We start from the raw sequence: 26,671 nt of genomic DNA, 5'->3' as shown, positions 1-26,671 counted from the left end.
ACGTTATGAATATATTATATATTACCATTTCGCTAGCCAATTTTCAAAATACATCCATACAAGATTAATTCATATATAATTGTTTGAAACATAATATTAAAAAATATATACGTAATTATGTAAATTATATTATTTACAATGAATTATTAAAACCGCAGTAAATATTTTGGCGATTTTAACGTAACATTTATTTATGGTTTTGTTATTTAAGTGTTCACATAAAATATATATATTTTCCAGAAAAAATGAAACAAAGGAGTTAAAATACAGCTAATATATAATAATTATGTGTATACATATACACAAAATACAATGGTGAATGTTAACATAATGTGTATGTTTCATTCTTTTTATAATTTACTATTTAACGACATTTCTTATAAAATAAAAGGAAATATATAGAGCAATAATAATTTATGTAAATTTAGTAACATATACATACATATTAGACCCTAAAGATCATTATATATTTAACTATAGTATATATATGAATAAATTTATTACATATAATAATATATACAAATAAATAGGTCTGTGGATAAATATATACCTATATTTATTTACTTACAGATTTATATATATTTTTTGGTACATTTTTTGGTACATTTTTTGTAAAAAATGGAAAGTATAAGAAATTTAAAGAAATCCTTTGGATCTAAGTATATCAAACCCATTCAAAAAGGGGAAGAAAAAGTATCGTCTAATGACGGAACAAATGAAAACACAAATGGTATCGAAAAATTTAATGAAACTGATTCTAATGTTTCTATCAAGAGAAAAAAAAATAATAAGAGTTTTAATTTTAAAGAAGAAAAAGATACCCATAAGAATGGATCAAATAAAATGAATGATACAGATAATACTTTATCTGAAACAAACAAAGATACAAATAACGATGAAAATGAATCAACAAAAAAAGAATTAATTAAAAATGATAATATAAAAACGAATAATAAAAGGGGACTTGATAATGAACATAAAGAAAATGATGATGAAGGAAAACAATGTCATAAAAAACAAAAAATTAAAGAAAATAGTGATACACATAAGTTTGAATTAGACATATACAATGAATTCAATAATATTATTTTAAAAGATAATAAAAATAACCTAAAATTATATATTAAAAAAATAAGGAGCAATTTTAATTCTTACTGGAAAGAATGTGAGTATCAATTAAAAATGTTAAAAACATATTATATAGAGAATGAAAAGTTGATAAAAGAAATCGTTGATGAAAATAATAATATAATTACAAGTATTACGAATAACGAGGATTTAAAGATAGATGATAAAACATATGAGACAATAAAAATTGAGAAAAAGAGAAAAATTTTAAATAATATAATGAATATAAAAATGGCATATAGATTTATTGAAATGTATTTATTTGCTATGAGGCAATTTTGTAGTTTATTAAAAGAAAACAACAACTTCATTTCTCTAATATTAGATGAAGAAGGCGTTGAAAAATTGAACTATGAACAAATAATTGGAAATTTACTTAATTTCCGAGCTAAAAATTATGAAGATATAAAAAAGTTTTTTTTTAAAAAAAAGTTGTCACATATTAATGATTTTATAAAAGATCCAAAAAATAAAAACAAAACACTTTCAAAACAAAAAATTTCGTATCTTTATACTTTGAAATGCATAGAGGAAGAAATTAGTGAACGTATGAATGCAAAAGAAGAATTAAAAAGCTTAATGACAATAAGTAAAGAATATAATAATGAATTTAATAAACAAAATAAAAGAAAAGTTGCATCTTCTAACAAATTATCGTTATTTAAAGATGATATTAAATGTTTACTAGATAAATATAATTTTTTAGATAACGGTGGATCAGAATATTTGTTAACTATATATTCCAAACTTATTAATGCACAAAATGAATTAAATGCCAATAATCTATCAATTTCAAATAATAAAAACACACTTAATTTTATGTTTGACTTTAAAGAATCCAAAAATTACAATGACATTTTTACATATATGAAATATAATGTTGTACAAAATCTTAGACAAATGGAAGATGATGTTAATGAAAATGAATTATCTAAGAAAGAATTTGTTCATATGAAATATATAACAATAAAATTTTATCCAAAAGATGATTTTGATATTTCAATTTTACCTGATGCATCATATCTTAAATATTTTAATGTAAAAATAGATATATTCCATTTATATGATGTAGACTGTTTGGTAGTAAAAATCGATCCTATTGAATTTATAGGATTAATAAATGGACACAAATATTTATCAGATATATATAACGATCACGATCATTTCATTTTATTTTCTAACGATATAAATGATTTTCACAACTTTAAATATGGATTTCCTTTTTTTTGGGTAAATGCTCTGGGTGAAAGAAAACTACATAATATAAATACCTCCAATGAAAAAACGAAAAATATAGAATTCGAGAAAAAAGGCGAAAGCTCTAGTTCTTCCAATAAAACTAATAGTAATAGTGAGAAATCAAAAAATGATAAACCTAATAAAAACAAACTATCAGATATATATAACTGGCATTTTGATAGAAGCTTAGACATATCTGTTCTATTCTCAAAATTATTTACACGAAGTAAAATTAAAAACAAAATATATTTCAGAAATTATTTATTCCCATTTCATCACTTATGTTACTATATATATACATCATATGGATATAATGTGTGTACATCATTTTTTTTTTTTTTTAAATTTTCAGTCTTATTTAGGACATGGGATATGTGGCAGCTGAACCATTACACGTAATATACAATTTAAATTTCCTTAACTCATATTGATTTTGTTTATATATACAAATTTGAACTAATTTATTCCTTCTTCCATATATTTATTTGCTTTCTTATTTTATGTTATCAATACAGATCTCAGCCCAATACATTTCCAACATTTTCTGTTGAAAGACATCTGGAAGCCTTAAAAAAAATTCAATCAGTTTCGCTGCAACAAATATCATCTTTTGAAATCATAACTGAAGAATCATATATGAAATATGAACAGGAAAATAAAAATGTAAAATTATTCTTTTTAATTTGTTTTGATTACTACATAAATTCAATATTTTATTTATTTTCATGAAAATATTATATGTTACTTCATTTCATTATTATTATATGGATTTTATGGTTATGTGGCTATATAGAGTCATATTATATTTTGTTAAATTATGGACATAATACTTATTGTATATTATATATTATTTTATTTGCAGATGCGTGGGAAAGATAATATATACGCATATTGCTTTATTGAATTATGCGATTCTTATACGATTAAGTCGTATATATGTGTTCCCTTTAACGGAAAGTAATATCATATTTTATAAAATAAATATGTAGTATATCATTTATAAACGAATTAATACATTAAAAGCTAATTCGATTCATGGACATATAATTAGATATATTTATATTTTTATACCTTTTAGGGAACCGAATTTTAGTGTATTTTTAACAAAAAAAAATAATTCCAAAAGGCTGAATGTAATACTTTGAAACGAGATAAAAAACACATTTCATTTAATGTATATTATATATATATATATATATGCTCATGTATTTATGTTATTAATTTTTTTTAATACAGAAATTACAAGATTATTTGAACACGACTGTTGTAAATAAACATTCCAAAATTGAGGATACTCAAAGACAAATCATTTTTACATTGCAGCTGGCAAAATTAAGGGTATGTTTTTGTTTTACTTGTGTTACTGTATGCATATATATACTTTTTAAAAGTGTGTATTTCCGTATATACGAAGTTAAAAAAATAAATAAAATTATAGCAAATGATAAAGGCTCCTTAACAAAATAACTCTAAAATAATAATTTTGCTCATTTTCTTTTTTAGGAGGGCGCCCATAAATATCATAAATCATTTAGCAAAAATTCAACATCGACATTTGATGAAGAAGTAAATTAATTTATACCAGCTAAGTACATTTCTAAAACATTAGTATAATATGCTTAAAAACACAAAGTGGATATATACCTTTAAATATTTGTATCTTTGTCTTTAATTGACTTTTCTTCTTTTTTCGTTTTTCTCATATATTTGATTATTTTAATTTTTTTCATGTATTTGTCATTTGCATCAAAATTATGTATGATACATTTTTGTGAAATAATAAAATAATGTAAAAAAAATTAAGAAAATCGCAAAAAAAAAACTTTTATAATTTATTTTATCATAATATATATTTTTTTTTTAAGTTATAAATATTAAAAAAAATTATATGAAAATTGTAAAAAGTTGCGAATAATAATTTATTGAGGTAAAAGGACTTTTTATAATTCCTTGTTTTACAAATTTATGAAACTTCTCAAACTTTGTATTTATTCTCATCGTAAAATAAAAAATTTTAATGTAAAAAGGAAATAAAAAAATGTATAATTAAGTAAAAGATATGTAACTTTTTTTAATGAATTCAATTTGTATATATATTATATATGTATATACGCACATACACAAATGTATGATAAAAACATATTACAATAAGTAAAGAATGCAAAAATGCAAAATTTTGTTAACTCTAGCAATATAAACATTAATAATGTATCTTCACAGAGCTGTAATATACTAGGACAAAATATTGAAGAAGGAAATCAAAATAATAAAAAAAATGGAAATATTCAATATAATGCAAACTGTACATACACTACTTCCCTTGAAAATGAATATTTGGTAAAACAAAATACAGTAAAAAATATTCCAGAAGTTAATCAAGATATACAAAAAGAAGTTACAATAAAAGATACAAGTGATGACATACATCCACCGTACACTACTAATTATTTCTTAAGTAAGGAAAACATGTCTAAATATTTTTCAAATAATGATAACGAATTCAATACAAACAAAAATTTGCAAGATGCTGTAAATAGAAGAAAGCAAATCAGAGAAATGATTTTATCAAATAATTCTTTAAATTTAAGTTTATCAAGTCATAATTTTGAACAAATTGATATAAAAGAACACACATCAGAACAAAATTTTACAAATATCCCTAAACAAATGCTCAATCAATACAATATTACAAATAAGGATAGCAATAGTAGGAATGATGAAAATGGAGTGCGCCGTGATTATAATGGAAAAAACGATTGCACCATCAATAATCAAAATAATATATATGGAGAAATTAATAATTATAATAGTAATTTACATAATAATAATAATAATATAAATACCGGAAATATTGGAATACCTTTGCATAAATTAGTTTCAAATGATAATGGAAATGAAAACGATATTGATGATTACAAAACATTTCTAACTTTGGATAGTAACCAAACTATTTTTAAAACAAAACCCCTTAAAGTTCCAGATATTTCTTTTTTACACAGTACTAGTAAAAGTTATAGTGGAAACAACTTTAATAATCCATATGAAAACGAAAGGAAAATAGAATACAACGTAGAGGGTAATAATAACAATGATAATAATAATTATAATTTTACAAGAAATAAAATTCTTTATGAAAAATTAGATGGATTATCCTTTTATTGTGATGATGATGATGACAATAAAATAATTTTCCCACCAAGACAAAATTATCAAAGTAGTACACTCCAAAAGTTAACAGGTATGTTAAACTATAACAATAATAATATTGTAGATAAAAGTGCTTTAGATAGAAGTATGAGTTATTTTGATTTAAGGAGAGAAAAAAAAAATGACATAGTTAAAAATTATATAAAAATTAATAAGGTAAGAAATGGAAATATCAGAAATGAAGATAATGCAACTAATAATATTTTTAATAATTATATCCATAAAGACGAAAATAGAAAAATATATGTACATGGAGAGAACGATTTAAATAATGTAGATATGCATAGAAACGCTTTCGATCACGATTATAATAAGAATTATGACACAATGCACAATATTAGAAGAAGTACAAACATAATAGATAATCTTGTACATAATAGATTAGTATATAACAATAATCATATTTTTAATAATAATGAAAATATAAATATTTTAAACAAAATTACTAACCCCGATACTGTATACCCCCTCGACTTTAGAAGCAACAATACACATGATGGTATATGCAATAATATAGGCAAATATGATAGGTATAACAATTTTAATTATAAAACTATAGACAACAAATATATATATGATAAAAACAATTTTATGCATGAAAATGAAAATTATGTAAATTTTTCATATATTAAAAATATAGAAAAATTTAAAGAGTTGTTAATAAATATAGCAACAGATAATTTAAAGGAATATGTAAAATGTTTGCAAAATATTAATGAACAAAATCTAAATCAATATAAAGATAATATTATGCAAGTAAACAATTATAATATTAATCATTTTATAAATGAAGCTTTTAAGGTATCTAATCCTGTAAAAAATATCAAAGAATCTATTCTGAATAATTCAGATACATTTTCTTCTCTTCACAAATCTACAAATGAAAGTGATGAGTTAAGCACAACTACACACGATGATGATAATAGTAGTAATTCTGATTTAATTAATCTAACAGAAAGTCGACACAATCATAATAGTTGTATTCACATTTCTTGCAATGATGCAGATAGTAGTGCAGACGATTGCAAGAATAATTCAAAATATTGTAGTAAAAAAAATGTAAAATATGCAAACGAATTAGCATATGTTTCTACAAATAAATCTAGAAAATGTAGAAAGCTAAAAAATAGACTAAACTTGAGTTTAGTTGATAGAAGTAAAACAAATAAGTCCGGTAAAAATTGTGACAATAATCATACTAAAAATGTTCGTAATAAAGATTCTAATAGCAAAAACATAAAATCAAATTCACATAACAACTTAGAGATAATAGGCAATTTAAACGACATTAAAGAGGAGGAACGAAAAAAAAAAAAATCGTATAATATACCAAATAAGAAAAAAAACAATGTTGGAAACAACTACCATAATTCTGATTATCCAAATAGTTGTAAAAATTGTTGTAAAAAAGCACAAGTTATTAATTATTCTCCACAAAAAGACAAAAAAAAAAATAGTTGTAATAGTAATAAAAAATGCGTTTTGCATAATTCTAAAAATTCTCAAAAATATAATTTTTCTTTTAATACAGATTCAGAAGATTACAATGATAATGACAATAATGAATCTTTGTATATATCACAAAATGATTCAGATAAAAACAATTACGAAGAATTAAATACCAAAGAAAACCCTACCACTTCTAGCGATAAAAATGCTTGTAAATGTAATGACACTCATGAGGATGAAAATAAAAAAGAATATAGCTCGAAGAATTATTCTGATATAGATGCATATATAAGTAATGAAGATATAAAGGAAAACAAAAATGATAAATGCTACAAAGAATATAATCACAAAGATAAATATGATGTGGATAAAGACCCCCCAAATCTACATACACATAGCCATACTAGGCAAGCTTCTAATAAACAAATAAGCAATGCCAATTTAATGAAACGAAGCAATTCAGAGAAAATATTGGGGATTCAAAAAGATCCCAATATAGATAATAAAACTGAGAATACTATACATAATAAATATATAAATTGTAATATAAACAAATCTTTAGATTATTGCGAAAATATAAATAGCAATGATAAATTAAATAAAATAAAAAATACAAATGAAAATAATATTAATTGCAATTTAAAAAGAGAAAGCAATTATAATTTCGATGGTATTTTAAATAAGGATCATGAAAATATTTCCAATTCGAATGATGATGTTTTAAATTTTCAAGCAAATTCAAAAGATAACAAAAAACATTTAAAAAACGAAATGGATATTTCAAACAATACTCAAGATGACAATTACAATTATAAACAATCTATAGATATAAATCCAAATACTATAGAAAATATTAGAGACCTTATTAAAAATAATAAAACACGAGTAGAAAATTTGTATGCTAATGAATCTAGCCAAGATGATTTATGTATAAATAAAAATGTAAATGAATTAAAATATCGTATGGAAGAAAACAAAAAAGGTATGTCTTTAAATGAATTTAATAACACATCTAATTTAGATAACGAACATTCATATTCTATTAATTCATATAATGATGAAACGGAAAATAGGAACATTATCCAATGCTCACTAGATAGCTTTAATGATGAATTTTATAACTCAGTTACAATTCCAACACCAGCTGAATCAATTTTATCAAAATCAAGTTTATGTTCATCACATAATGAAAATGAGTTGAAAAAAAATAATTTCGATTGCAGAGATTCTCAATCTGCTAATGGCGAAAAAATTGATCATAGTTTGCCTAGCGAAAAAGAAAATTCTTTTATCACAAAATGTAAAATGGAGATGAAAGTTCATCGAAATGGTCTATTGAATGATACTAATAGTAGTAGCAATAATGGTGATAATCCAAATAATATTTATATAAATAAAAAAGAAATTCTTGGAAAGTATACATATAGTGAATTCAGTTTAAATACTAAACAAAATATAAGTAATAGCACTGCAACTAACAATATAAATAATGTGGATAGAAAGTTAATCAATAAAAATACAAACCTAATTGTAGATGAAGTATATAAAGAATTATTTCAACAAAAAAATAATATATTTCCAGAAATTAATAATTCATCCGAAATAATAAGTAATACAAGTCATATGACCAATTTGATGGTTGATGGGTTAGGAAACAATAGCATCTGGTATAGCAATGATAATAGTAGCTATAATAATGAATTAGGTGAAAAAAATAAAAATATAATTCATAAAATTGTAAATACTATAGAAATTAAAGAGATGAAGACAAAAACAAAACAAGGGATATTTGAAATAACACCTAATGGGGAAGTTATGTTTACATTTTTAGGGAGATCAGAAATTATGAAATATAAAAATGTACAAAATAAAAAATATGTAAATATAGATATATCTAAACCAAGAAAATTATTATTTATAATCGATGTCGGTGGAGTAAATATCAAAATAAAAGATATTTTATTAGATATAATTTTAGATTTTTATAATATATTTGAAGAAGAATTACCCCAATCACATAAAGTAAGATATACATATGCTTATGATGTAGTTGAAGCTTTCAAAAAACACACACCGAAAATATCTTTAACAAAAAAATGGCTTGGTATATATAACTTGATGAGCAATGGAAATGCGCCTGATTTCATTGCAACTTTGAAAAATAATATGTTTATTGATAAAATTGAAATTAAAAATAATTATGTAACATTTATTTTAAAAGATAAAAATACAATAAATCTACATATTGATGATTTAAATCAAGTAACAACACAATTTACGAAAAGTATGATGAATAATAAAAATGGAAATATACACCAACCAAATATGTCACAAAGTAACATAAATCTTACAGGGATAGAAGGACAAAATGAACATGTAAAAAATATTATGATGAATTTACAAGTACTATTAAAAAAGGCAGGTATATCTATTGATATAATTATTCAAAATTGGTGTAATACTTTACAGGCTTATTCACATTGCTTAGGATTGTTAACAAAGGGGAATGCACAATATGCTTTGAAACTAAGAAAGACTTTGTCTAACATATCAGGAAATCCAGAATTTCACAAAAGAAATGTATATTTTTCTATATTTCCGATATTTGTTGATGAATGAAAGGAATATAAATATAGTATACATATTACTTTTATATTTTTACTTTTTTTTTTTTGTTAAAGTTTTCATAATTTGAATTTGTTCATCTGATAATTTAAATATTCATATATATTATAATATTCAAAATCGTGTATAAATGTATGCACATTTTAAGCTTTTATCATTTCCTTTTTTTATCAATCCTTTCGTACTTTGTCTTAATGTGCATACACATTTATATATATTATCCTTGTGAATTTTTTGAGATAATAACAAAATGAATATTAGTATTAGCATTATAAATAATTACATATGTATTGTTTTAGTTAACTATTTTATGAATTTTATAATTTTTTATGTATCACTAAGCATTATAAAAAATATTTTTAAATAAAACTATCAATTCACTCATTAGTTTATTTATTTATATATGCATTAATTTTTTTATTTATTTTTTTCACTGTGCATATTATTCACGCATATAAATTTCTTAAAATGGAAAAAATAAACATGAGTACTAATATTACTTATAAAAAAAATTCGAAAATATAGTATTACAATTTTGCGAATCCCTTATAAAACAGCGTCCCAATGTGGGATATAAAAAATGAAAATATAAATTTTAGAATAACCATATTTTTTAGTCGCTTTTTTTAATTATATTTTGCGTATGTGTCTACAAATATATTTCACAAAAAAATATATAATAAAAAAGGCGAATTAAGCTGTGAACGATTTATTTTTTCTGTAGTTTATTAAAATATACCTTAAACCATATAAGAATTTACATATCCATTGTATCTATATCACAATAAGGAGACATATCATTTGACAATATATATTAACATTATTTATATTAAAATGGAAAATAATGAAAAAATTGATAGTTGCAGGATGTATGGCCTCGAATTAACACCTGCAATCGAATTTGATAACTATGAAGGAGGTGTAAAAATGACAAAAAAAATAAATATAAAAAATACAACTAAAAATATAATACGATTTAGATTTTTTTTTCAAAGTAGCGAATATTTTATTTACCCAATACAAGAAGTAGAAAACATTAGTCCAGGTCTAAACAAATGGTATTCAATAAGTTTTTTAAATCCTATAAACGATTTTAAAATAATATCTGAAACACTAAATATATTAATAGATGATAAAGATAAAGATAAAAAAATATCTATAAAATTAACAGCGACTCCATTAAAATGTGATGTAATTTTACCATCTATTTTAAATTTTAATGAAATGGTTATAAAACAAAAAACCAATGAAGAACTAGTAACAAGAAATGATGGTTCATTATATGCTATAGTTAAATTGTTTCATAAAAATACATCAAAAGACAAGAAACTTAAAATTAAACTAGAACCATCATATTTTATTTTAAAGCCAAATGAAAAAAAAACAGTGCATTTAACAATATATTCGGAGATTCCTCAGACGTATAGAGAAGTTATATCATGTTCTATTATTGAAATTCCGAAACAATTTGAGAAAAAATATAAATATTTTCAAGATATTGATAAAACAAATGCAACTATTAACCCACATGAAAATGAAGAAAAATCCATAAACGACATTATTCAATCATTAAACCAAGAAAATTTCCAAGTCTCTTTAATAAAAAAAAAAACAAAAGTTAACTGGATTTCTGTATTGCCACAAATAATTATTTTATGTGATAAAAATAAAGAAATCTTTAATAAAAGTATAATTAATTTTGGAAAAATAACCTTAGGACAAAAAGTTACTAAAACCATACTTTTGAAAAATCTCACAAATGCTCCAATTAAAATTACTGTAAGTTATTTCACATCATATATATTTCTATAAAAAATATATTTTATTGCATTTATGCAGTTTGTCTTTTTATCATTTTATATAACCAAATTTTGTTCACATTTTCCACATTTCGATTTTTTATACTTTTAAAAGGCTAAAAAACAAAAAGAAAATAAAATTTTTACTTTCTTAAACGAAAAGTTTATATTGAAGGAACAAGAAAATGTTGTATTAATTGTAGATGGATATAACCCAGTTAACCAGTACAGTGAAACAATTCAATTTAAAGCATGTAACGATTATTGTATTGAACTTTTTTTAATATGTGAAATTATAAATATACAATTAAAATTCACCAAAATGCTTTATATTTTTGAAAATGTAAAATTAGGGGATAATATTCATGAAAAAATAACTATAAGAAATGATGAAAATACAGATCTTAATGTCGAAGTTTTAAATTCAGGAAATTTTATACATATAAAAAATACAAAATTTATTGTAAAAAAAAACAGTTTTTATTCATTAAATTTAGAATGTAATTGTATATATCCTATAAATATACACAAAAGATTATATTTTTTAGTTCATCTAAATAAGCAAATTTTTTATATAGATGTTATTTGCAACTTTTCTGTAAATTACAAAATGTGTCCTCTTTCGATACATCACATATATAGATATAAAAGTCTAATATATGATAAAAAGGGAACATACGATTCATATTATCAACAAAATGAATATATAGACATTTGGGATTTTCCAATAGAATTTGATTCATACCAAGATACACCATACGAAATATTGGATGAAATAATTGGCATAAATGAAAAGTAAAATAATTTCACAAACTTATGTACATTTACCATTTCTAATATCTTTCCATTTATTATATATGAAAACATGAACATATATTATCTTATTTTTTCATTAAGAGACATATTTGCAGTTCCAAATGAACTCGAAATTTCAAAATTTGAGGAAAAATGTTTAACAATTATAAACAAAACACCAATCAAATATACATGTGTGTGGCTAAATTCGTTGGATTCCAACAAAAATGCGCAGAGTATTTTTTCAATAACACCTATAGAAGCACAACTTCTCCCTTTTGGTTGTCAAACATTTAAGTATAATCTGAAAATTCAAATAAATTGAATGCCCAATTTCATTTATTTACATTAATACATTTGCATAAATAACTAAATATATACATATGTATGTATTGTTCTTTTTTAATTTATCGATATCATTTTAATCATTTCATTTTTCATACTTTCTTTAAGGGTTAAAAACGTAAAAGCTTCAAAAGAAAAGTATATTAGAGAAATATACGAATGTTGTGTTTTTCCATCCAATAACAAAGATTATACAAAATGTAACAGTAGAACATTATTAGCCCCCTTATTTTTGTATGTTACATTTTTCCAATTTAAAACAAAATATTTATGCGAAACTGAAAATATAATAGATAATTTATCTGTATCTCCAAAAAATATATCCTTTTTAAATATAATCGCGGAAGAAAATTCTTATGTAGTTGTTAAATTTGAAAATAATACTGACACCGTACAAATAATTGATTTCACTCCATTTAAAAATGACGTTGACGGAATAAGGTTGAAGCTGAAAAAATACCAAATATAAATAAATATATATATGTATCAAACACGCATATATATATTCTTTTCATTTTTGCCCATTTTAGAGTATACCCACAGATCAACTATGTCCCTAAAAAAAACTTTTTAAACGTTATTATTTTCTTTTCTCCAAAAAAAATGGAACTGAATCAGTCAGAAATAAAAATTTACTATTTAGTAAATGGGATAAAAAAAAAATATATATCAATTTTTGTGTCTCACGAGATAAATAATGTGATATTAAACAAGGGAAATTCGGATATAGTAAAAAGAAAACATCATAAATCACTATCATAGTATAATTTTTTTATTCATAATATTATAACTAATATATATAAATGTATTTTTTCATTTCTCATTTTTTTTTTTTTCCTCAAAGAATTTACCTTGTGTGAGTACCGAAACGGAAAGCTCAAAAAACGTTTCAATTGAAAATATGACTGAGAGAAACGCTTTATGCTTACTAATTAAAGAAGATTCTAAAAATATTGATATTCATATAGATGAAAAAAAAGAATATTCCAAATTTTTAGAAAATGAAAATGATTTTCAAAATGAAGACATAGATAAAAATAACGAAATAAGTTCATTTATCAATGAAGAAAATAAATATAAGTTTTACTTTTTTTCCTTGGCACCATTTGAAAAAAAAAGTATCAAGGTTTCAGCTTTTTGTAAATATAGTATAACCGAATCTATATCTCTATTATTCACTTATTTATTATATATAAATGATGCAGATATGAAAAACAAATTTATATATTTAAAAAAAAACATAAAAGATCATATAAACAAAAATTGTAAAAAGTTTTCAATCAATGCTACCATAATAAGATCTTCTCTCCAGTTGTATCCAAAAATAATTGAAAGCAAACCAATAATACCCGGAAGCCAGTTTAATGCCAAAGTATGTGACTCAAAAAAATTAAAAATTAATTTTATGTACTTTTTCTTAGATAATTTAATTTTCTTTTTTACTTGCATTTTTATTATGTCTACATTTCTATTTAACTTCATTTATTTTTTACAGATCAGAATAAAAAATGAGCATCCTGTTAAAATACATTTCAAAACGAAAACAGAGATTTTCCAAATAGACAACAAGCAAATTTTTGGTTTGTCATTAAAATACAAATTTTAGTTAGTAATTATTACTTTCTTCTTTTAATATTTAATTGTTAATTTTTTTTTTTGAAGATGAGGAAGAAATTAAAGATGCAGAAAAGAACATCATAACAAAAACGAATGAAAATGTAATAAATGCTTGCTCCGATAAATATTTTTATGTTAGCTTTAATAGTAATCAGAAGGGGACATTTGTCTATCGATTTTTTGCCATCGTAGGAGGTAAGCAAATAAGTAAATTCACACCCACATATATGTACAATTAGAATGCAATTGAATATATAAACTAATAAAGATGATATATATAATTTTTATAAAGATAAGAAATTCTTAAATACGCTAATATTATTTTTTTCAGAATATAGGTATAAAGAGAAGATAAAAAAATAAAAACAAAATGTGTACAATGATGAATATATACATTCACAAAATAATAATAATTGTGTAATATATATATTATCAATTTCAGATCTAGCGTTGATATAATTTTAAATGTGGTTATGCCATATTTTCAAATTATTGATATAAGTGATTTTAAAACTCCAACATCTGCTTTCTGGAACATGACCTCTATAGATAAAATTAACATGTATTTTTTCAAAATTATATTAAATTCTTGCAATTATTTTCTTTGATTTAGTAGACCATTCATTCGTTTATACATATATGTATATTTTCTCAACATTATATCCAATTTAAACATTCTTTAGGCACTTAAAAGACCCTGTTTCACAAATAGAAATGGAATACAGAAAAGACCAGAAAATAGAAAATATAAAAAAACTATTTAATCACTTTAATTATATACAGTTTGATATTGGAAATAATTTATTAAATGAAACAACATCTGTAGATTTAATTTTATATAACCCTTTAGACATTTCGCTAAACATTCAAATAAATACTATTAAACATTATATTCTTCCTATTTTACCCCCGTATGCCCCAGACCAAGAAGATCAGGTTAAATTATAATAAAATCATAAGTGTATATATATGTACATTTACATTCATGCAATTTAAGCATAGTTATTTATTTAACAAATAGTAATTTTTTTGCAAATACTTATTATATACTCAGCTGGGGAAAATCTTATACATAGACAACATGTTTCGAAATTCTATGAGATGTTTGGACAGTCTTAAGATAAATCCTATGCAATTTACAATAAAAGAAAAAGGAACACAAACGATTAATTTATTATATAAGCATAAATATATTGGTTTTCATAATATGCCATTAATAATTGAAGTGGAAAATGGAAAGACCGTTCCATTGAATTTATGTTCTTTAACATATCATCCGCATATTCCTCCAATTTATTTTATGAATTTTAAAGTAAAAAAACAAAATCATTATATTTGTAATTTCATTCACCATTACAATGTTTATTTATTCTTTTCACATTTTTAATATTCTTATATATATTTCCATGTATTTATTGCCTATTCAAAAATTTATAACATTACCAAATACTTTATTTCCACCCTTTATCTTACCCAATTAAGGATTTGAAGGAATGTACGTTCCCTTTAAATAATGAATGTATTACAAATGTAGACCTATTTAATGATAGTGAATTAGACATCTTTTATGATATAGAGCCAACTAAAAATTTTACAGTTTTAAATCCGAAGGGAGTTATTAAAAGAAAAAAATATATTTCTCTTTTCATATTGACTTCACAATTATCTCCATCAATAATTAAAGAAAATTTAATAATAAAATCACATTTTAAGCATTTACAAAAAGAAATTGTAATATAAACTAAAACTACACATTGCTTTTTATATACACCAGTATATATATTATGCATATTTCCAATTAATATCCAATTTTTTTATCATATAGGAGATGGATAAAATACAAATGGAACTTAAAATAAATAGTACATCAGAAAACATATACAAATATGAGTATAAAAATATTAATATATTTAATAATAAATGTATTAATAATATTGATGATAAAAATATCAAGACCTTCTGTTCAAATTTTATACCCCCATATTCATATATATATACGAAAAATAATTTATTTTATGTTGCACCAAGTTCAATAACCATTTTATGTGCCCCACAAAAGTAAATAAAAATAATGGGAAATCTATAAAAAAATAAAATAAATTATACTATTCTTTGTCACCCCGAAAAAACGACATCTGCATATACACACATGTACATATTTTTTTGATATAAATATCAGATCCTTAATAGAAAGGATTGTTATAATAAAGAATTATTCATATACTGAAGACTTAAAATTTAAAATAATCAATAAAAATGCATTTCCAAGGGATATTTTAAAAATAAATCCTCAAAGAGGTTCAAACTATATCTATGAAAATAACACCTATAATAATATTTTCTCCTAATTATTACATTTTATTTATTTTGTGTATATTATTGCATAAATGCAGGATATATCAAAAAAAGGGAAACGATTATTGTAAGGTTTACTTTCATTCTTGGTGACGTATTGCTAGACATAGAAGGCAATATTCAAATAGAATTAAAATATATAGAAAGCTATCCTATTGTGAACAAAGAAAATAATTATATAAAATCAATTATAGATGATACAATGGAAACAGAAATTGGTATATAAACAAAATGGAATTTATTTTAGGCAAAAAATGTTTTAAATTCTGATAAAATATATTATTACATGTTTTTCATTATTTGGATTTTACTTATTAAATAGAAGAAGTATATGAAGATACCCGAGAAAACCTGAAATCAACAAATGTGAATGATAAAATTTGTTCAATATCAAAAAGGAATAAGCACAAAAGATTTGATGATATAACCTTTTCATATGCCCAAAAAATAATTGAAAATATTCAAACCCTAAAACACGTACATGTAATTATTGCTCAATGAAAAAATATATATGTATCCATAATACAGTATATTTATAAATATGGATAAATTAATATAATTATTTTAATGCATTTATATATTAATGCACTTATTTAATTTTATTAGGATAACATTAACAGCAACATGCTCCAAAATGCAATAAGGGCCTTATATGGAGTAGACAATGGTATTCAGTGTAGAACAAATATATTCTTTAATTCACATAATCCTTTATAATAGTATTTACACCAATTAAAAAACATCTTTTAATTAATTAATAGAAGATAATGATGGAAAAGAAAATATGACAGAAATAATTAACAAGGGAGCTAAACAATTTCCAAAATATTATTTTTACATTCATATTAAGATATTTACATGCAATTTTGATGATATAACTAAAGAGGATAACATATTTGAGAACTTAATTAATACCAACATTTATCCACAGATGTTGTATTTTAAAAAATACATTAACTTACCTATTACATTGGAGGATACATCAAAAAGTAACTACCTTTTCATATATACATTACTACATCATTTGACTTAAAACATTTTTTTTTGCATATTTATATTTAAATTAAGGTTATTTTAAAAGAAAATATCTCAGTTTTGATCAATTAGAAGATTTAAATTTTCAAAATCGAAAAGAGAAGAAAGTTCAATACAAGGACAGAATTATCTATGACAAAAGTTGGAATATAATATTATTCGTTTATTTGTATCATTTACTTATTATATTTTTTTATGTTTTTTAAACATGAATAAATGATTTAATGAAATATTTATATTTTTATTGAATGTTTGTAGAGGATATTTGCTGTAATATGTTTTCGGAAATGTTTAAAAGTATAATTGAAAATCATATTAGTAAATGTACTAAACAGCTTTTAAATATAAGCGCATGCTCAATACAGACAATGGATGAGATATTAAGTGAAAATTTAATTGATATAATAAAAGGTTTGTTTAATATGCAAAAAACCGTTTTAACATTTATACACACATATATATATGCTCATACTTAATAAAATATGAATATCTATAATTTATTATTATCGCTATTATTTATTTTTAAGATAACAAAAAGACGGATTTAAATTCTCGAATAGAGCAGGATTATTCATTTTTGAAGCCAACAATTTTATCTCATTTTTTTTCTCACATATTTTCTGATGTTATTAATAATTTTATAAACGAAGAAGTTAAGTTTACTAAAAAATTATATTGGTAACTTTAATAATTTATAATATTTACAAAAAAAAAATAAGCATTCACATACATATATTATTAAAAGTGTTCAAAAAAAATTATTATTAAAGTCATCATCTTCATCCATGTTTTCAAAATTGTCTTTATCATAATTTTCATTGGAGTATTCCTTGCCTGTGTTTATGTATTCATCTTTATGTTTATTATAAGCGTCAATTGACGTTTTAATCCTTTTTGCTTCTCTATATTTTTCTATATAAACCTTTAAAATTATATATAATGAATATGATCCTATCAAAATTGATGAAAGAAAAAAAGGTGATGACTTGAATTTATCAATTGAAATGGCGAAGAAATAGCGTTGTAATTTTGGTGGAAGATTTAATTGCGATATTTTTTCTTTAAGATATTCTGAAACCCACAAATCATAATTTTTATTGATTATGTATTTGTACGCTGGATATAATGACAAACAAATAGAGCTTAAACAAAAAAATTTGGTTAAGGTCTTTTTACTAAATATCGTAAATACTTTAGGAGTTAACTTATCTTCCAATTTTTCATTGTTTGTATTCAAGGAATTATAATTAAATTTTGTTCTTCCATTTTCTTGATCTTGTAAATATAAAGTATTTAAATTGTTGCCCTTTTTTACATGTTCTTTATATTTATTTATTGTATTTTTATTTAAATTCACCGAATAGTAACTCTTTTTAGTGAATCCAATGAATCCATGCTTACTATTTTTATTGTATTTTCCATTCTGATAAGGATTATTATATTGATAGTTCACATATATTTTGGGGGTATTATACTTAATGCATATTATATTTAAAATTTTTAAAAGGAAAATTATGAAAAATGGAAAAACTTTACATGGTCTCATTTTAAATAGTATGGTTTTATTAATGCCTTTTCAATAATGTGTTTATTATATATATATGTTATTTTATTTAATAAAGTTGTAAAATGTTGTATTATTCATTTTTTATCCAAGAAATTGCATATATTTTGTAAGTTACATAAATATATTCAGTTTAAAATACCATTCGTGTTTCTTAAAAAGTGTACTACACACAAAATACAAAAAAAATATTGTTCATATGCGAAGAAAATTTTGATTTGTTTTTTTTATTTTCCAAATAAACCAATATTATAATTTTACATGTATATATTACCAATACTAAATTTTTTTTAAGTTGCATTTTTTAAAAAAATTACCTTACAAGAAATCCAAATTTTACTATACAGTGCAATTCATATTTATTAGTTTTTTTTTATAATTAACCAAGACCACCATTTTTATGTTATTTGCCAGAAAAGAGAAAATTAACAATTACAGTAATATTTTGTAAAGCATCACAAAAGGAACATTATGTTCTTGTTCTGAAGTCTTAGTAAAACAATATATTATAAAATAAAGATATATTAAGCATGCACACAAACTTAAAAAATATGGGGAAATTAAAGGTGTACATATAATATACATACGTTTTATGAGTATAAAAATATTAATAATTAAAGATATACAACTAGTTGTACAACAGTGTGAAAATAATTTTTTTTTGTTAATATATAGCAACTTAATAAACAATTCGCAAATACATGCATTTATAATATAAAAACGTATGAACGTTCAGAAAAATTTTAATTAAAAAAAAAACAATAGCCAAAAGTTTAAAATTAAAAATAAAATATGTTGTGTATTACACAATTATAGCTTAAATTTAGTTAATTTGTTTTTATTAACATGTACTTGCAAGGAAAATTAACGTTTTCGAGGGGTAAATTATGTCATTTTTAATTTTAGAATATGAACAAATAATAAAAAAATAATAAACAAATAAATATGCATATATTATACATACAAAAGTTCCTTAAAATGGAAGCTTGCTCGTGTACATATTTTATAAAGCATATAACAACGAAATTAAGTACTATTTTTTCATTACAATAACATAATTGGTTATATTACAACACCGTTTTTGCATAACACCTGTAATAAATATAATAAACCTTTAAATGCGCATATATTATGTCCATCCAAATTAATATAAACCTTTTGTGTATTTATATATTGATGCTTTATTACAAAGATCTTTAGCATTAACACATTTAACATAATTTTTTCGTTATTATTTTAAATTAATATTTATTTTCGTAAAGCTTGATTTTTGGTATTTCTCTCTATATTTTTTTAATAATTTCAAGGAACTCATCAATTGCATATGGGTTTATTTGAAATTGTATTTTTTCCATAATATTTACCGATTTATATACAAAAAATTTTTTAATGTTTTTTTTTAATAATTCATTTGATTTTACATATAATTAGAAATTATAAATGCTATATGTGGTAAATATAATTCATTGCATGTTAAACCTTCTTTATTGATTTTTCACATATAAAAAACGTAGAGTTTTAACAATAGATTTTTGAGGTTAATGTGCAATTTTTTGGATTATGATTTTTATGATGCAAACACACTATTACACTCAAAAAAAAATTAATGAACAAAAATTTTTAATTCTTTACACCCCGTTCCATAGGTTATAGATTATAGTTTTTTCATGTTTATTTATATTGGAAGCCATGCGTTATTCTTGTGTAGTTTATTTGAATTACATATAATAAAATGAAAACAAAAGATGAAGATGCATACAATTTTCCACATAAACTGTATTTTGTGTTTTCGCATTATGTAGTTCCTAATAACTCAAAATGCTTTATCTTTAACTAAAAGAAAATTTTTATTTTTTATTTTATGAAGCTATAATTTTGATTGATTTACTAGGAAGTTATTATTTCTATTTTCCATATATTGTATTTTTTTATTTTATTGTTTTTATATATATATATTTAACATTTCGTTGGAACTGTAGTAAGAACGTTCTTGAAACATACATACATACATACACACACACACACACATATATATATAGATCAATATGACGGTCCATATTACATTCATCTCTATTTTATTTTTATTAAATTTTAATTTTTGAAAACTTTGTTAACTTTTTATTTTTTTTTTTGTAACGATATGGTGTTAGAATTATTGAAAAGTAATTATGAAAGAAACGATGAGCATTATTATAATGAAAAAGTTGAAAATAATACTAGTAAGCACAAGAAAAAGAAAAAGAAGAAACACATATTAGTAGAGGAAAGTGAAAAGGATGATAGAAATCTAGATAGTGAAAATAATGAAGAAGCGTATAATACATATGAACTAATAAAAGTTAGGCCAAATAATATATATGAAGAAAAGTATGATTTTTCGTTTCAAAATTTATATAAAAAAGGTTTTCGAGAAAAAAACAATATGAGAGAATCATATAGGAATTCAAAAGATATTATTCAATATGGAACAAATGAAAACGATATATTTACAGAGGACATGTTTGAAAATGATAATTTTGATGATGATAGTTTTGTTGAAGATGATACTATGGATTATAAGACATACAATTCGTATACAAAACCAGAGTTTAATTTATTTAGTAAATATTCAACTGAAAGTATAAAAAAAAATATTATGAATAATAAAAAAGATAGTAAAATAGAAGATTTTTATAAAAAATATAAAAACAACAGTGAATATTCAAAACAAGCAAATGAGCACGATGCAAACATAATCCAATTTTTGAATAATAATAAAAAAAGCGTGGATTATGGTAAAATGAAAGATATTAATTTCAAAAAAAATGATTCACACAATTATTCTGAGAGTAATAAATACAAGAACGAATTTTTAAAAAATTATAATTATGATAACAACTATACAAATAATTACGAACGTGACAATAATCAGGATAGCAACAGTTACTATTATGCAGATGAAAATGAAACAAAAGATAATAACGAGGAAGATGATGATACAGGTGATACTTATGATGATAATGAAGAAGATGAAGATAACAGAGATGACAATGATGATTATTCTCAATATAATCAATGTGAAGTGGAATCTGACACCAACCAAATAAGGTCAAATGAAAAAAGGTACAACGAAAGTATTAAACATATCAATGAGAGTAATTTAAAAATAAATAAGGAATCGTTACTAAAAAGGGAAACCTATAATAAAAGAGATAATATATTTTATATTAAAAAGGACATTATACCATACAAAAAAGAACATAACAATAACATATTTTCCTTATATGATAGCTCGAAAAATAATAATGAACATAATAATAATTATGAAACCAAATTTGTGAATTATAAACACGATGGTGAAAAGAAAGATGAACAATGGTTAACGAATGTAAAAAAGGAGAGAAATGAAGAGTTTTTAAAAAAATATATGTATGAAAATGCTTTAAAAAAAACATACTCGAGTAAAGATTTACAGTTCAATAGGCTTGGTGATGAAAAAAATATATTACACCATGATATTAATGTTGATAATAAAATGTTCAGATTAGATAAACTCGAACGTAGCAACACACAAGATATACGAAATAAAACGAATAAGTACAACATGTTTAGACATGATACTACTGAACTTAGCAAAATAAGATATAAAGATGAAATAAACGACTATAGCGAATATGCAAATAAATGTTTAGAGGGTAATATATATGATGAAGACGATAGCTATATATTGAAAAGGAAAGAGCTAGGACATAAGGAGTTAAAAGTTATTGACAATCCCATTTTAAATATTAATCATGACGATAAGAAAAAAACAAATATTAAAAGTTTCTTAGATAAAATAAAATATCGAAAGAATAATGAATTATTTTTAAAAAATGAACATGAGAAATATGCAGACATACAAGAAACAAATAAAAAAGACAAGATCAAAATGAAATTTGCAGATATTTTACATACAAAAAATTTTAGTAATTTTTTTCATCGAGGAAAAAGTAGTATTGCAAAATCTTTATCACCTAACAATAATAAAAAAAATGCAAATTTCAATAACGAAGCTTTTAACTTAAACATTTTAGAAAAAAAAGATAAGAACTCGGATTATAAGCAATATAATATAAAGTGTTTCCCATATGATCATGAAAATACTTCTTTTCATCCGTCAGTAAGAGAAGAAACAAAATATTATGAAAATAAAGAATCCAGGAAAAGATTAGATTATAATTGTGATGAAGACAATTATATAGAGAATAGTATTCGAAGATATAATGAAAATAATATCGATTATAATTCAATTAATATTGAAAAGACAATTAACCTAAGAGAAGATATAAAATATAATGAATTTCTAAATAAACCAGATAAGATAAATTCTGAAAAATTTTCAAATAATTTTAGCGATAATAAACAAAAAAGTTTAAAAAATGACGATAGTAATAAAATTCGAGATACAAATAAACTTTACTACCACAATAATTCAGATAACGCGTTGAGAAGTAATTATATAAAAAAGGAGTCTACCGAAAAAATATATGATATATTAGAAAGTAATTCTAATAATATGAGGAAATTTATAAATAAAATGGATTATTATACAAAAAAATACGAACAAAATTTATATAAAAACGATGAAGATATTTATACAAAAGAAAACAAATTTCCTGATTCTAGGCAAGCATTTTATAACAAAAGTAATTCCCCTATGAAAGTAAAAGATGAAACAAAGGACTCACAATATGAAGACTATAACAGAATAAAATATAAACTAAAAATGAAACAAGAAAAACAAGACGAAGAAGATGAAACTGATATAAATATAGACAAAAAATTAAGCCGAAAGATGATTGAAAATAATAAATTAAAGGAACAAAATGAAAGTAATGATGAACTTATAGTTACACCATTTTATATCAAAAGCAAAATCGACAAAGTGTTAAAAAACTCAGAAATTTTCGAGAGATCAGCAAGAGCAACATTTAAACAATTTGATGTTAAAAATAAAAATTTTTTGCATTTTTCTGAGATAGAATCATTAATACAAAAATTGTGCTATAATTTGGAGTTACCTCCCGTTGATAGTAAGAATAAATAACGAACATAAATATAATTGCATCGTGTATAAAGGTTGTATGTGCATACTTATGTATTTTATGACATCATATATAAATAACCTCGTATAATTACATGCCCTCTTAAATACCTTTGTATTTAAGCAATATAATAAAATTGTTTGCTTATATATACATATATATTTTCTTTCTTTATTTCTTTCTTTCTTTTCCAAAGAAAAGATATTATCTATTGTTTACAAAGATTATGACAGTAGCAAAAATAATTGTATGAATTACATGGATTTTCGTCAAATGTATTGGGATTTATTAAAACAAATCAAGAAGAAATATTACCCAACTAAGAATTTTAAAATAAAAAGAAATTGTATTATAAGCAGAAAAAAACTACAGGGATATGATTATTCGTCTATATATAATTATTTGAGTTTTAAGAAAATTCTTGGGTGTGGCGCTTTTGGTGAAGTGCATTTAGTTGAAGACAACATTTGTAAGCTTTACAAAGTTGTTAAAATATTAAAAAAAAAAAAAATGAAAAACATTAAAGTAAATGAAGAAATCAACGTATTAATATATTTAGACCATCCAAATATAATTAAAATTTTTGATGTGTATGAGAGTGTCAATTGCACGTATATTGTTATGGAATTATGTGAAGGAGGCGAATTGATGAGCAAAATTAAAAAACCCGAAATTTTTAGTGAAATATATATAAAAAATATAATGTTTCAAATTTTATGTGCAATAGCATATATGCATAGTAATAATATAGCTCATAAAGATTTAAAACCAGAAAACATTTTATTTAAAACAGATGGTTATGATACTTTAAAAATAATCGATTTCGGTTTAGCAGAATTGATTAATAAATCTGAAGGTATAAGTAAAACTGCCGCAGGAACTGTTTTATATATGGCTCCAGAAGTATTTAAAAAAAAATTTACAATTAAATGTGATATATGGTCTGCAGGAGTAATTATGTATTTTTTATTTACAAAAAGTTTACCTTTTACCGGAAATACATATGAAGAAGTAAAAAAAAATATATTTAACAATGAACCCGATTACCAATCTTTAAAGCTTAAAATGTCAAAGCCAGCATTACATTTATTGAAACTTATGCTCGAGAAGGATTATAGCAAAAGACCCATGGCTGCAGTGGTAATATATTCAAATTTTTGTTTCACTTGGCATATATTATCCTAAGTAATACACATGTACATATATATACATATTTATTTTTTCCCTTATTATTATCTAACCTTAGCTCTTACACCATCCATGGTTTCAAGGTTATTTTGATCCTATTGATATTTTACCAAGCACTCTCAGCAATATAAAATCGTATATGAAGAACTCGAATATAAGAAATGTCATAGTTAATATAATGGCTCACGAATTATGTGTAATAAATAATCATGTGAAATATATAAATGACATTTTTTTAAAAACAGATACTAATCATAATGGCTCACTAAGCCATAGAGAAATATATAATGTTTTGTCAAATGCTGGAGTAAAAAAATGGGATATTAACAGAATGATTCAAGCTTTGGATATAAATGACAAAGGATGTATAACATATACAGGTATCTCAATTATACATAAAATGTGGTTGCATATATATATGAATATATTTACAGTATAATGCTCAGTGGCAAACATATCCTTTTAATAATAATATATTTTATTATATACATATTTTTTGGTTTGTTATAGAATTTATTGCCGGATGCTATCGATGGAAAAACATAGAATCCACATTTTTAAAGGCAGCATTCAATAAGATAGACAAGGTAATTAGGGAAACAAATATGTGTATATACACGTATATGTTTTAATGCACACATATGTGTATGAATATATATGCTTAGGGAGAGCGACTCACATGCATGCGATTCAAATTCATGTGATTCGTCGGGACTTCTATTTCGTTTTGTTATTTAACTAAATTTGGACAATAAAAAATGATTCTCTAAAATATTATTTTTTATCCTTGTAGGACGAAGATGGTTATATTAGTAAAAGTGATCTTGTCACATTAGTTCATGACAATGATGTTAATAACAAAGATATAGAGAATTTTTTCATTTCTGTGCACATTATTAAAAAAAACGTAACTAAGGACAAGAAGATAAATAAAGTAATAAGTTATTCTATATTTTAAATAAAATTAATAAAATTATTTGAGTCCAAATCCTATATTTTATTTAATATATTTTTTATTTTATGCAGATAAGTTTTGAAGATTTTAAGAATTACATGTTGAGCACATTTTGAACCCATATAAAAATTATATTCCTACATAATAATATAGATAAAATACCGCCTACAAAATTAATAGTTAAAAAGAAAAAGTATATGAATACGTTTTCTTATGAATTAAGGGATAAAAGTAAATAATTCTTTTTTTTTATATTTTTTTTTATTGTATACCACTTTAAAACGAAAGAATTTATTGTTTAAAA

At 22.6% G+C, this 26,671-nt stretch overlaps 5 protein-coding genes across 5 annotated transcripts; 4 read left to right on the top strand and 1 right to left on the bottom strand.

Annotated features, from left to right (window-relative positions):
• Window positions 1-618: 618 nt before the first annotated feature.
• On the top strand, window positions 619-3,942 carry PY17X_0927900 (conserved Plasmodium protein, unknown function; the record flags this gene model as incomplete). The annotated part of the gene is made up of 7 exons (XM_022956021.1): window positions 619-2,593; window positions 2,720-2,762; window positions 2,883-3,030; window positions 3,230-3,324; window positions 3,446-3,500; window positions 3,604-3,705; window positions 3,871-3,942. The coding sequence occupies 7 exons, from the start codon at window positions 619-621 to the stop codon at window positions 3,940-3,942; spliced, it is 2,490 nt and encodes an 829-aa protein (XP_022812217.1).
• Window positions 3,943-4,533: 591 nt separating this feature from the next.
• PY17X_0927800 (conserved Plasmodium protein, unknown function) lies at window positions 4,534-9,642 on the top strand (the record flags this gene model as incomplete). The annotated part of the gene is made up of 1 exon (XM_022956020.1): window positions 4,534-9,642. The coding sequence occupies one exon, from the start codon at window positions 4,534-4,536 to the stop codon at window positions 9,640-9,642; it is 5,109 nt and encodes a 1,702-aa protein (XP_022812216.1).
• An 840-nt stretch (window positions 9,643-10,482) lies between these two features.
• On the top strand, window positions 10,483-18,276 carry PY17X_0927700 (conserved Plasmodium protein, unknown function; the record flags this gene model as incomplete). The annotated part of the gene is made up of 22 exons (XM_022956019.1): window positions 10,483-11,427; window positions 11,563-12,242; window positions 12,345-12,539; window positions 12,696-13,028; window positions 13,118-13,316; window positions 13,432-13,959; window positions 14,083-14,167; window positions 14,250-14,399; window positions 14,536-14,542; window positions 14,647-14,766; window positions 14,888-15,140; window positions 15,259-15,516; window positions 15,687-15,935; window positions 16,030-16,262; window positions 16,384-16,502; window positions 16,598-16,777; window positions 16,882-17,042; window positions 17,166-17,226; window positions 17,321-17,548; window positions 17,628-17,735; window positions 17,853-18,005; window positions 18,122-18,276. 22 exons carry the CDS (start codon window positions 10,483-10,485, stop codon window positions 18,274-18,276), a joined length of 5,400 nt encoding a protein of 1,799 aa, XP_022812215.1.
• Window positions 18,277-18,342: 66 nt separating this feature from the next.
• Window positions 18,343-19,140, bottom strand: PY17X_0927600 (conserved Plasmodium protein, unknown function; the record flags this gene model as incomplete). The annotated part of the gene is made up of 1 exon (XM_721637.1): window positions 18,343-19,140. One exon carries the CDS (start codon window positions 19,138-19,140, stop codon window positions 18,343-18,345), a length of 798 nt encoding a protein of 265 aa, XP_726730.1.
• A 2,158-nt stretch (window positions 19,141-21,298) lies between these two features.
• Window positions 21,299-26,483, top strand: PY17X_0927500 (calcium-dependent protein kinase 6; the record flags this gene model as incomplete). The annotated part of the gene is made up of 6 exons (XM_022956018.1): window positions 21,299-24,212; window positions 24,421-25,364; window positions 25,471-25,792; window positions 25,923-25,999; window positions 26,206-26,346; window positions 26,439-26,483. 6 exons carry the CDS (start codon window positions 21,299-21,301, stop codon window positions 26,481-26,483), a joined length of 4,443 nt encoding a protein of 1,480 aa, XP_022812214.1.
• Window positions 26,484-26,671: the final 188 nt, after the last annotated feature.

The sequence above is a fragment of the Plasmodium yoelii genome, assembly GCF_900002385.2.
Source record: "Plasmodium yoelii strain 17X genome assembly, chromosome: 9".
NCBI lineage: Eukaryota > Apicomplexa > Aconoidasida > Haemosporida > Plasmodiidae > Plasmodium > Plasmodium yoelii.
This window is presented reverse-complemented; position numbering and strand designations above follow the sequence as displayed.